The sequence below is a fragment of the Ischnura elegans genome, chromosome 8, assembly GCF_921293095.1.
Source record: "Ischnura elegans chromosome 8, ioIscEleg1.1, whole genome shotgun sequence".
In the NCBI taxonomy this organism is placed as follows: domain Eukaryota; kingdom Metazoa; phylum Arthropoda; class Insecta; order Odonata; family Coenagrionidae; genus Ischnura; species Ischnura elegans.
In genome coordinates, this window is record NC_060253.1 from 18,985,194 (window position 1) to 18,997,339 (window position 12,146).

General features: G+C 38.5%; 1 protein-coding gene across 1 annotated transcript; it reads right to left on the reverse strand.

The window, feature by feature from the left end:
* Positions 1-1,655: 1,655 nt before the first annotated feature.
* On the reverse strand, positions 1,656-6,767 carry LOC124163869 (anamorsin homolog). Its single transcript, XM_046540974.1, has 5 exons — positions 6,499-6,767; positions 6,084-6,421; positions 5,828-6,002; positions 5,618-5,742; positions 1,656-2,095 (listed from the first exon to the last, which is right to left on the reverse strand). Exons 1-5 carry the CDS (start codon positions 6,647-6,649, stop codon positions 1,982-1,984), a joined length of 903 nt encoding a protein of 300 aa, XP_046396930.1. The 5' UTR covers positions 6,650-6,767; the 3' UTR covers positions 1,656-1,981.
* Between the last annotated feature and the right edge of the window lie 5,379 nt (positions 6,768-12,146).

Consider the following 12,146-nt stretch of genomic DNA (forward strand, 5'->3'; position numbering starts at 1 on the left):
AGCAAAGAAAAAAAATGTGAAAGGAGTAACACTAAAAATCCCATTTTTTTCTAGCCATACCTCGTATTTATAAGGGATACAAAATTAATAATGTAAGGCATGATTTTTTGGGTAAAAAAATGAAGTACACACAAATTGCACATTTTTATGCAAAATTTTCTTGGGTATTCAGTATGAGGTGAAAATACACCAATGAAGGAAGTTTTATCAAAATCTAGAACGAGGAAAATAAAGGTGAAACATGAATTGAGGTGCAATGACACATATTAAGTACTGATACAAGTTAGCAACTTTTGTGGGGTATTTAAATTTACTATAAAAAATAGATACAAAACGAGGCATCTTAGGGATTAGATTGGTGCAGTGTCGAGTACATACTGTATATGTCAGAATATAGTCCCCCCTTTTTTTCCAAAAATGCCCATAGTAAAAGTAAAGGGGGGGACTATATTCAAACGCATTTTTTTAACTTTTCGAACTTTCTGTAATGCCAAACGAGGCATTACAGACCCTAAAACCTGAAAAAAATGGCAGGTTCTCATTTAGTTTTTTTCCACATTTAGTGCTTTAAATTTTGTCCCCCCCCCCCCCCCCCCCCCCAAAAACGTTAAATCGGGATTCTACTGTATTTTACATTTTAACAGATATTATCACCATCAAATGAAATGATAGGAGAACTGAATGCCACCATTAGATATTTGAGTAATATATTCCAGATAGATTTGCACCACAAAGCCTTCTTAAAATGTTCAAAATCGATATAGGAACAAAATAATCCCAAGTCATTATTATTAGACCTAGAGGCATCGCAAGGCCAGTGAGTTCTTGGTCACATACTCAAATCAATTTAAAGTAATTCAGGCAAATCCCCAAGTACGCAACTCTGAGGAAAACTATACATACTCAACTCATTACTATTTCTAAAGCACTTGTTTTGTATCCAACTATGTAGTCCCAAAGGAAGTAATAACCTCTAAGCCAATAGGAAAATAAAAACTTTAGGTTTTATTAAGTACATAATCCAATTTTCTTTCAGGTTGGTCTCTACATAATACTAATTTGAAGACAATTAACAGTTTCACATAATGCATTTAACTCTTTAATAATCAATTTAAAATCCCTAATCCAATGAGGTTGTTCACTCAAACCAAACACTGCAATTTGATAAAAGAATGTAGTAAATGGAAGGGAAAGGTAAGCTAGAGGAGAAAAAAATCTTTCCAATCCAGCCAGTCTCACATTAGGTTAAAATTTAAAAATACCGAAGCTGCTGCCCAGGTGCAAGTTTGATGCAACTCTCAACTCATTACTCCCATCAGGTAATATTTTTGCACTTACGTAATCCTTCTCCAACGGTATTTTCACCACGTCCTCCATTCAACTTATATCTTTCTTCGCAATCATTCCCGCCCACTTATCCTTCGGCGACTATCTTCACCAGACCATCATGCATTTGTTGAGGTTGATTAAGCTGTTCTATCTCCTTCGTAGGGTTTTTAGAAAATTCAACCTCTTCTTCAGACCTCCTCATTGTTCACTCAGTCCATACATTTCAGTTTTAGCCAATTTTTTAAATGAACTAAAGTGAAATTTAGGAACAAGGCCAAACACCAGGCTTTATATCTGGTGGGTATACAGATGGAAAACACTGAAAATTCCAGCAAAAAAACTTTATTTCCGAGTGAATTTCATATCATTCTGAAATTTCTAAAATATGCAGTACATGAAGAACCATTTTTCTAGCCCCTTACTTCAAAAATTGTCTCTTGGGTCTGAACAAATCAATTTCACAATCAAACATCATTTAAAATAATAAATTACAGGAAATAATTACTCTTAGAGAAGTGATTTTGCCAAACCTTAACACATGAATTTCCAGATTTGCAATTATAAACAGAAAATCTGACCACAAAATAAATTTACTTGAAATGCTTACACTAAAAACTGACCAAAGAAAATCTCCAAACTATTTCATTAAATGTTATGCATCTGCTTTCAATTGTCTGTCAGTCAGCTGAATTTTCTCTCCAGGCTTAAAGGCAGGCATTCCAAGGTATGGACAGCTAGCACACCGAAAGGCATCACCTAGGTAACACTGCAATGAGGTAGCAAAAAAAACTAAATAACATATTACAGTTAAGGATAGAACTACACAACACTAAATTACATGTTACTTGAGTCTAGGGCTACAACCCAATCTCTGTGAAAAGGTATGTATGTTCCTATAGCCCCTACTGCAGTACTGGTGGAATTCATTTGAAATTACTCTTGATAGGGCCACCCGTGCTAGATAGGACACAGGGTAGGAGCTAAATGAAAAGGTAGTTCACATAATTGTGCCATATGTTGAAACGGATGTGGGAAACCCTACCAACTATCACTTCCCTGAAAACATGCAAGTACAAATGAGCCTCAGAAACTCATTCAATGAGACCCATCCATTAAGGGTAAGACAAGAAATAAATAATGCCTTGTAGAAGTAATCTAAGAAAGCCAGAGGACTTTTGTGGAAAACGCAGAGTGAAGAAATGGAAAAGTTTCAGAAGGAGAGAGGGGTAAGTGTGCTCTATGCCAAGGTAAAGTCACTATCAAGCAGTAAAAGAGAGCAGGCCACGTCAAAAATAAAAACTAAGTTTGGGAAATAGCCAACAGAGCAAGACAAGGTTTATATGTAGTTGTTGGAAAAAATATGTGGAGGATCTGTATGATAGCAGGGGCAGGCCAGAGAGATTGAAAATAGAATCAAGAGTGAAGTGCAGGAGGATAAGCTCTGACTGGGGATCTTAAACACGGAACTTGAAAGAGCTCTTCAGGGTATGAAGTTAAGGAAAGCAGTGGGTGTGGGCAACATTCCATTTGAACATCTGAGGAATTAAGGGAAGGTAGGCAAGAGAATGATTTTTGAATCAAGATAAGCGACCCGGGCCGGAATATTTCTCGAAGACAGTTGTAAGAAGAAAGTTGTAAATGTGGAGAATATAAGACTATTAGCCTTATATGTACTAATACTTAAGACTTTGAACAGACAAACGGAGGCAAGGGTAAATGATTGCTTGGGCAACGATCAGAATGGTCTCAGGAAATGAAGTCAACCTGCTATGCGACAATGGTAATGAGGATCCTGGTGGAGAGCAACCTAGAATATAACCAGGACATGAATGCTTGCTTGCTTTGAAGATTTCAAAAAAGAATTTGATAGAGTGGACTGGGAGAAGTTAATGAGCTTATGCATAGTGTGTATGAATTGGCAGGATCGGCAATTAGTAATTTGTACACGGCCCATTCTGCTCAATTGAAGGAGTTAAAGGCAACTTCGGGGAAGGGGGGACAATCATTGGTTGAGGTGTTAGGTTTTTCTCTACCTTCTGGTTTTTTAACGAGTATGCTGAGGAGATGGTCAGAGAGGCAGGGGAAGAGTTAGAGGCATGAGTTAAAGAAGGGGAAGTGATGTGTAATACAGTGATATTTGTTGATGATCAAGTGTTGATTAGCCAGCTGGCAAGAGGGGTTTAAGCGATGGTAGATGAGTTAGATAAACAGTGTGGGGAATATAGAATGAGGATTAATCATAAGAAGACAAAGAACTTCACTTTTTCCTGGCAAATGCCGGCAGTAAATTCTTCTCCAGATTTCATACGGGTAACCTCCTCAATCTCCATCCCTGCTGACATTTTGATGAAATCCTCTTCCATCGTCGTAAGGGCTGATGATAATGGAAAGGGATTTCATCGAAACGTTAGCAGTGATGGAGAATGAGGAGATTACAGGGATGAAATCCAGAGAAGAATTTACTGCCTACAAGAAGACAAATGTTTTGTGGTTTTACAAAGCATGGCACTCAAGGAATGTGAGGCTTATCGTAAAAAGAGTGGTGGTCACAAACTTGAACAGGTGGACAGTTCAACTATTTGGGCAGTACTTCAGAGGAAAACGCATGCATCGATAAGGGCATCAAGGGGAGAATTTCATTATTTAAGGAGGCACTCATAGAAAGGAAATATCTAATGAGAGAATCTTTATGCACGAGTGCAAAAAAGTAAAAGTTAGGGAAGAGTCTCTTCACAAATGAAATGCTTTACAGTGCTGATACATGGACGGTTAGGAAGAAGAATGAAAGTCTGGAGTTCTTCAAGAGGTGGGTGTGGAGGAGATTGGAAATGTGAAGTGGAAGGATAGGAAGAGGAATGACAAATTTCTCAATGTAGTGGGCGAGGAGAGGAAACTTCTAGACAGGATATGGTGTAGACAGGTTTGGATGGAGGGAGTACTCACAAATGACTCCATGAAAATCTACCCAGGGTTCCCACTCTAACTAAAATATAAAATTCACGGTTTTTTTCCAGGTTTTCACGGTATAAATGTCATCAAATTCACGGTTTGTAGAAAAAATATTTTAGGCAGAAATATTGATCACGTAACAATCATCGGCCGCACATGAACTAAAAATGTAACAAATGCAACAGATGCCTTGAATGCAAACGCAGCAATGAAACTGCTACCTCTTATGACGTCACCCATAGTTAGCAAAGTTCAGGTCTGGCTAAAGGGTGTGAGTGGGAAAATGAAGAGATCAGGGTGGCAGGGAAGTGAAGAAGTGCCTGATTTTTTTCCAGGGTTAATGTCTTCCGATCGCAGGCTTAAGGTCAATGTACCGTCATGGCACACGGACCAATTAATAATAGCGCTTCGAATACACGTGTGCAGAAAAATGCGTGGACAGTATCTACACTTGAGTCGGCCTTGAAACATGATCGGATTACCGATTTTTCTTTTAATCTGTCTATCGTAATTATACAATCAAGTTTGAGAGATTTCTAAGGTTCTAAGACGAAATACACGGCTATTTCCAGGATTTTTCACGGTAGACGAAATTCACGGCTTATTCACGGTTTTAAGGTTTTCACGGTTGAATAAGAACCCTGCTACCTTAACTAGTAGAACATTATAAAATAATATTTCATAGCACCAATAGTGGTGGATGCAGAAGTAAAATATCTTGATGTTTTTGGCTAGTTCATTAACAGTGCTCATTTAACATATTATAATAGTGTGGTATGGGTATTACGAAAGTTACCAAGGTATTACTTAACAAGTAACAAAGAAATAGCCAAGGCTTTTATATTAGTCTAATTAAGCATGCTTTTCTATGATTAGGATGATTTTAATTGATAAAGATGACTTAATTACCTAACAAAGTTTTTTTATCCCACTTTTTACTAGCCTTCTCTGTATTTCAGAGTATTTCACACTAGAGCATGAAGACTGTAGCAATGCCATGCACAAAGTCTACCACTCTCATTCACTAAGTGATTCAGCCTGAAGGTTGATTTGGAAAAGTGGCCTTAACCCAGCCTTCGCCACAGCCATGTGAATATCACTCATTCAGGTTAGGGGGCCAGTTCCTTACCATGGACCACCTCGCACTTAGAGGGTTTTTATTTGGGCATGTCCGAATATTTCACCCCGGGTTTGAACCCATGACCCTTCATTCAGCAGCCAAGCACTCAATCTACAAGGCTACCACACTCCCCCAGACCCCACGATACAAACATTATTTATGGCCACAAATTTTGAAAGCATTACGTAAAGACAACAGTACATACAACTAAATACATACATTTCCACAAGCCGACGTCTTTGATTCCTGTTTGGGTGCATTAAGTCCCTTTTCAGCCTCCAACTCCTCAGCCAACCCACACGAACAGTTTTTACACGCTTTCCTCTTCCCAGTAGTACCACAAACTGTCAATAGAAAGAATGAATATAGGTAAGAACACGACAAAAAGAATAATAAAGCGCATTAAGGAATATAAGCAAGCTTATTTACCTTTTAGTGAGGATGGGTCTGGCTTCTTCAAGTCCTCTTCATCGAGTAAATCATCAGCATTGATTGTCTCAATATCATCATCCACAGTATCATCCAACTTCCATACAGCCGAAACGTCGGGAGTCTTTTTCGAGACCATATTCTTAGCAAAAGATAGCTGTGATGAGGCTCCAACCTATTGAAAAATTGTTTACAGACATGCATACGACAAAAGTCATAGTCATAAGATACGGTGATATTACATTCTATTGCGTACCTCGAAGTTCGGTTTCTTGCAGACTATCTCAGAAATTATGATGTCTTCGTTTGTGTCCAAAACCTCCTGCACTTTTTTAAATTCTTCTTCGCTAAGATCAACTTTGACAGCTGGCCTTACTTCAGTAAAACCACTTATTTTCAACGCAGAACTAAGTTTATCGGCAGTCCTCAAGGCTTTTCCTCCTTCTTTCAAGACAGTTGATTCCCTTACAATCATAACTCCCTGTGGTTTAAGTAGCTTGAGACAGAGACCCAAGAGGTCCGTGTCATGAATCACAGTTGGGGGAAATACGAGACCAGATGACACGACGTCAAAGGATGACTGAGGATGAGAGCCTGCAAAACATTAATAGAGTTATTAATACACTCAAAAATTTATCACCTAACATACTAGGATAATGGTATGAACCTACTTAAAGACAATCTATCAATATTTTCCACGCAAACTTTTCCTGAAGCACCAACTCGATCTTGAAGATCATTGACTAGCTTCTCCAACCGCTCAGGAGCGATTGTCGACGCCCATAAAACAAGTACCTTATCACCTCCTTTCACGCTATCCATTATTCAGTGAAAATACGAATGGCAACGCGACAAATTTAACGAAAAATACCGCTAACGAAACCTTCGGAGATTATCTCGCAATCAAAAGCGCAGTTCAACAAATGCAATGGAGCATCGAAATGTGAATCATGGTTCTGTATTTCGCCGCAGCCGGCGCTAATAGTAGAGAGGCGGTTTTTTCAAAACAGACTTTAAGAACGGGCTCATCACTTGTTAAATAAATTAATCTATTGTTCTATTTTAAGCCATTTAATCGCAATTAATAAAAAATTATGATTTAGAACTTTTATAGCTGTAATTTTACCAGTGGTAATTAATTTTTAAGATAAAGATCGTAAACTTTCCCAGCGAGTACTAATGCTGAAATTTTCTCTTCAGTCATCCCCTGATGACAATTAGAGATTTTCTCATCGAAACATTGGCCTTAACCAGCCCTACCCGGTGCCAAACCCGAGAATATTTCATCACAATTTTGAGATAATCGGTGTCTTTTCATATAACTGCCTTTCACACAAAGAGCAAATGTCCCATTATAATTTACCTTCTAATCAAGATACAGCCACGTATTTTCCAATGCAATAGGGTGGTTTCCTATTATTTTTTTATTGCCTAAATCGAAAGATTATTACTCCTGGAGTACGTATTTCACGCTTTTAGATTTTTATATGACGATATCTATTTTTCGCGATTAAATGAAAAGTGAAAATTTTCAAGCGCGCGAAAACGCAACGGGTGAGTATGAATGCCGGGAAAAAGTCCAAGTGACGTCGTTCTGCTTCCCGCTGCCGCAAGCAAGGTGACCTTGGGGCGAGGCTTTGAGCGCTGATACGACGCAGGATGCTAGCAGGTAGCAGAGTACCCTGCTAGCTGGTAGCGCTTGGCTTACATAAGGCTTATTAACACCTTATCAAACGAAGAAAACTTTCCGACCTTAGCCAGTTTTAATAGGTGATTATTAAGACATGTTTCCCTGAGCTCTGTGCCTCATGCATGCATTGGTAATCTCAGACGATGTAAAACTCCTATCCATTCGTATAGAAATTAGGTCCCTGTGACGTCACGTTGAGTGGCATCGCATGGGCGCCAATCTGGCCATTTTCAAAAGAGGTTAAAATTGACCATTAACATTCATCTAAACCGGTATTTCTAAAACCAAATAATTTGTATGCTATGAATACAATAATACTGCGTAACGAATCGCAATCAATGCCTTTCGTTTTCTTTGATGTAGGAAACTACCCTATTTAAGGTTGTTAGAGCGCTTCGATAAGAGTGACAAGACTTTGATGAAACTTTGGTCACATATTCATTGAAAGAACTCAAACAAAATTCAAAATCAATCAAAACAATGCCTTTCGTTTTCTTTGATGAAGGAAACTGCCCTATTTCTCGAAAGAATCGATCTTTTCGTCATTGTCTTGCTATTGCATGATTTTTTCTCCCTTTTGATTCTTAGATGCCTAATTGTCATCAGGAGTTCGATATAGGAACATTGGGGAGGGTATTTCATTTTGTAATCAGAATTAAATCACGTAAAATGTATAAATTTTCGAAATATGAACATTTGAAATAGATAGTTACACTAATTATGAATTGAAATATGGTCTGGGTATCCAGGACATAACTGTAAAATTCAGTCAGTATGCAATGATATGGAAAAGTATTTCGATTGAATGATGAAAATCGTGTATAAACTCTGATTGATTTCAAAGTGTTTTACGGAATGCAGACGTAATGAAACACTCAGAGGTAAGGTGAAGTAAATATTTCTTGCAATTCAGCTGGTTTATCTAAATTAAAAGCCATAGTAACTAACTAACGCCTAAGAAAAGGTTTTCCTCAGGTTGAGGCCAGGGGCAGTCTGGGGTGACTGGAGGCTCTCGGAAATTTTTGAAAAACGGGGTACTAATTTTTGGGTTTTAAACTAATTTTAACACTTTTCATGATAAAAAAAACTTCATTTGTTAAAGAAGTATTTTGTAAATTCATGATTTTTTCGATATTTTGTTATCTTTTATGAAGAAAAATTATTGAGTTTTTATATTTCGGGGGGAGAGGGGGGGGGGGGGGTTCGGACCCTCTGGACCCCCCCTAACTACGCCACTGTTACCGGGAAATTTGGGGGTCCTTCCCCCGGAAAATAGGATGCACGGAAATGGATTTTGGAGCTTATATGGCTCTTAAAAACCAGATTAAATTTTATAAAAAATAGTGGTTACGAAGGAAAAATTTACTGTGAAAATTTTGAATTGAACAGTTGATAAAATTTAATAACATATTGTTGTTCTAATATGAATTTAGTGAATATTTTCATTGAAACTGCACTGAAATATTAAAAAAATCTAAAATATCCTTATCGAATACCCTTTCCCTTACCCTTTCAAAAAAGCTTCAGGTTCTCTTTATTCTTCTGACAACATTATTTTATTTATTTTTCAAATGACCTTTTTATGCTGAGTATGTTGCAAATAAAGCAACTAATGAAATCTTAGAATTTTATAAATTGCAAAAATAGTTTGACTCCAGCAGGTAATCTGAGCCTTTTTTCATTGCGAGGTGGGGCCATTGGCGATCGCCGACCAGTCGACCTGGCCAGACCGCCCCTGGTTAAGGCTGTGGAGTGAATGAGCTCATTGCCAGCCATGAAAATACCTCAGTAGGATGCAATTAATTAATCAGAGATTCTTCTTTTTCATAGCTTCCAATCTTTATGCACCCGCGTTGCTCTATCAGATAGGGATTTCAACTTCAAAAATGAATAGAAGAACCTCTTTCGCTGCGTATATATGCAGTGAAAATATGAGATTAGCTTGCAACTGTGGTAGGTGAGATAAAGTGGAAAGACATCCTATGTTAACGAAAAGAGATGACCCTCACTTATTGATTGCCATATATGTAACGCGCTTTGACCGCTACGCCATTCTCAAGTACCCTGCGATATTGTCAGTTTATGGAGCTGTATTTAGGGACGCAGCTTAGAATTAAGGCTAGGGGGGCTTTAGGCTCAACTAATTCTGGGGGGTACGGATCACCCGCCAGGGTAAGCGGGAGGTGCGGGGTCCCAGAAAACTTTTAAGATAAATAGTTCACAATGGAGGGTTTTACGGCTGTGTGAATAGTTTGATCTTTTGTTTGTGAGTCAGCCTTCCCCCTAACATTAGTTACTAAATTTGTCACACTAAAATATTTTTATAAAAATAATTCTCTCAGCTTTATCATCCAAACCTCCCCTCGCTGCGCCACTAGCTGTATTAATTTCAAGGAGAATGATCTAACGGTCTATACGCTTAATACGTCGTGCAATAAAATTGAGCACAAGTGCCCCCTCTATTTCTTCAACTCAAATTAGCTTATAGTTCAGTCCCGCCATGGTAAAATGACCATGCACGGAGGAGCTTATTTTTCCCCCAGAATGGAAAATTAATTAATGGGAATCTAACTAAACTTCTGGGGGGACATTTATGGGTATATTTTTAAGTGCCACCCCAAGAAATGAAGCGGTGAGAGAAAAAGACAATAGTTTAAACACATCCAGAGATTAAACTGGGCGGAGAAAAATGATGACTCGGAGACTTTAATCCTGAATAGCTGATGCCAGTGGGAATCAAAATCGCTGATGATGTTTTAGGTCGAAAACGCACCATTTTTGAGTTACAGAAATTTTAATCCAAGCGCTCAAATGGGTCATGTGTTTGCCCTTTCAGTGGCGCAGCGATGGAGGATTTGGGGGGATAAATCCCCCCCTTAGAGCTCAGAGAAATGTTTAAGTTTAATCCATTTCACTTAATTGGATTAATATTACTTATAGAATAGTGTAAATATTAATAAAATATTTTCGTATGAAGATTTTCACAGCTTCTTTTATCAATGTTGGTGGTTGTTTTCGGACATTGCTGCGTAGGTAACATTATCTGCTCGACGTTTCACTCCTCCTCCTGGGAGCGTTATCAAGAGAATGAAACCGTTCTCGTCCCGAGCTTATATATGTTTCGTTCACCCATTGTTGACCAACTTTTGAATGACCAACGGCTATCGCCTTCCGCGAAACGTAGAGTAAGAAAATGTTACCTACGCAGCAATTCCCGAAAACGACCACCAACATTGATTAATAAAATATCCCTCAGAAGGCCGTAAAACTCACCACTTTGAACCATTGTCCCATGTGTCCTTTCGCCGTGTACTATGGACAACTCATGACTTCGAATGCTTTGTTTGCCGGAGATCGTATTGTATCCTAGGCATCCGGCAACAGGACAAACTCTCGGCCAATCGGAGCGCTTGCTTAAAATTTTCTACAGTTAAAAAATGGTGCTTTTTCGGCCTAAACTTCATTTGTAATTTTGGTTCCTGCTGACATCAGCTATCCCGGGTTAAAATATCGCGACAAAATTTTTCTCAACCTGTGTAAGGGGCCAGTCGTCCACTCGATTTACCCTTTGCTGCTACGAGTTTAGTGCAAATGACTGTGACTGCTAGAACAATAAAAGATAATAAACAGCTTAAAAAATACACAATACTTTTTAATAGGGTTATCATTACGTTCGTTTATTTTTCTGTATCACGCAGCCTCATTTATTTTATTTCATATATAAATAAATAAATTTGATATTTAATACAGTATCAGCAGAATATCCCAGGCGAAGAGACCATCGTACCAAAAGAGAGACCTGCTTACAGCGGGAAACTTAAATATGGAAGTAAAGAAACCGTTTTTAAGGACCTGCATTTGGAGTATGCTCCTATACGGAAGTGAGACATGGACAATGACCGCAGCGGAGAAAGCAATGTTATAGGTGTAAAATTCGAGGAATCAAGCGAGATGGAGTGGAATTGATTCATAATGAAAGATGATTTGCAATTTTCCACAAAAATAAATTTAATCCGACCCGAGTTTCGATGTTACTAAATCATTTTCAAGGATATAGGTCTTCGAAATGTGGTGCTACAGAAGAATGGTGAAGATCAAATGGATCGACCGAGTTAGTGAGGAGGAAGTCCTAAGGAGAGTAGGAGAGTAGGAGAGAAGCCTATGAAAACCGTAATAAGAAGACGGAACAACCTTGTAGGCCACATCTTGAGACATAATGGCCTGATGAAGACAATCGTCGAGGGACAAGTGGAAGGCAAGAACGGAAAAGGAAGACCTCGAACAAAATATATGGAACAAGTAAAGAAGGATGTGAAAGAGAAGAAATACGTAGGTGTGAAAAGATTAGCTGATAGGAGAACTGAGTGGAGAGCTGCGTCAAACCAATCCTAGGATTGTTGACGAGTGATGATGATTGAATAAAGATAATATTTGGTACAGTACTTGCTGTATTTTGATTTTAATCTCAAATATGAGAAGACCGTTTGCCTGTCAGACCCTAGTGCCCCCCCAGGAAAAAATCCTGGATCCGCCCTCGGGTCGAGCGATCACTCTTATGGTCCTTGTACACGTATCGCTGGAGCTATCATTCTGAGGGACAAAAAAAGGATAGTGTGTTTCAGACTTTAG

Excerpts from the sequence above, each read along its gene's own strand:
- LOC124163869 (XM_046540974.1), bottom strand. The coding sequence starts at position 6,649 with ATGGATAGCGTGAAAGGAGGTGATAAGGTACTTGTTTTATGGGCGTCG. Across the intron at positions 6,422-6,498 it reads TATTGATAGATTGTCTTTAA|GCTCTCATCCTCAGTCATCC; the intron begins GTAGGTTCATAC and ends AATGTTTTGCAG. Across the intron at positions 5,743-5,827 it reads AGACCCATCCTCACTAAAAG|TTTGTGGTACTACTGGGAAG; the intron begins GTAAATAAGCTT and ends TTCTATTGACAG.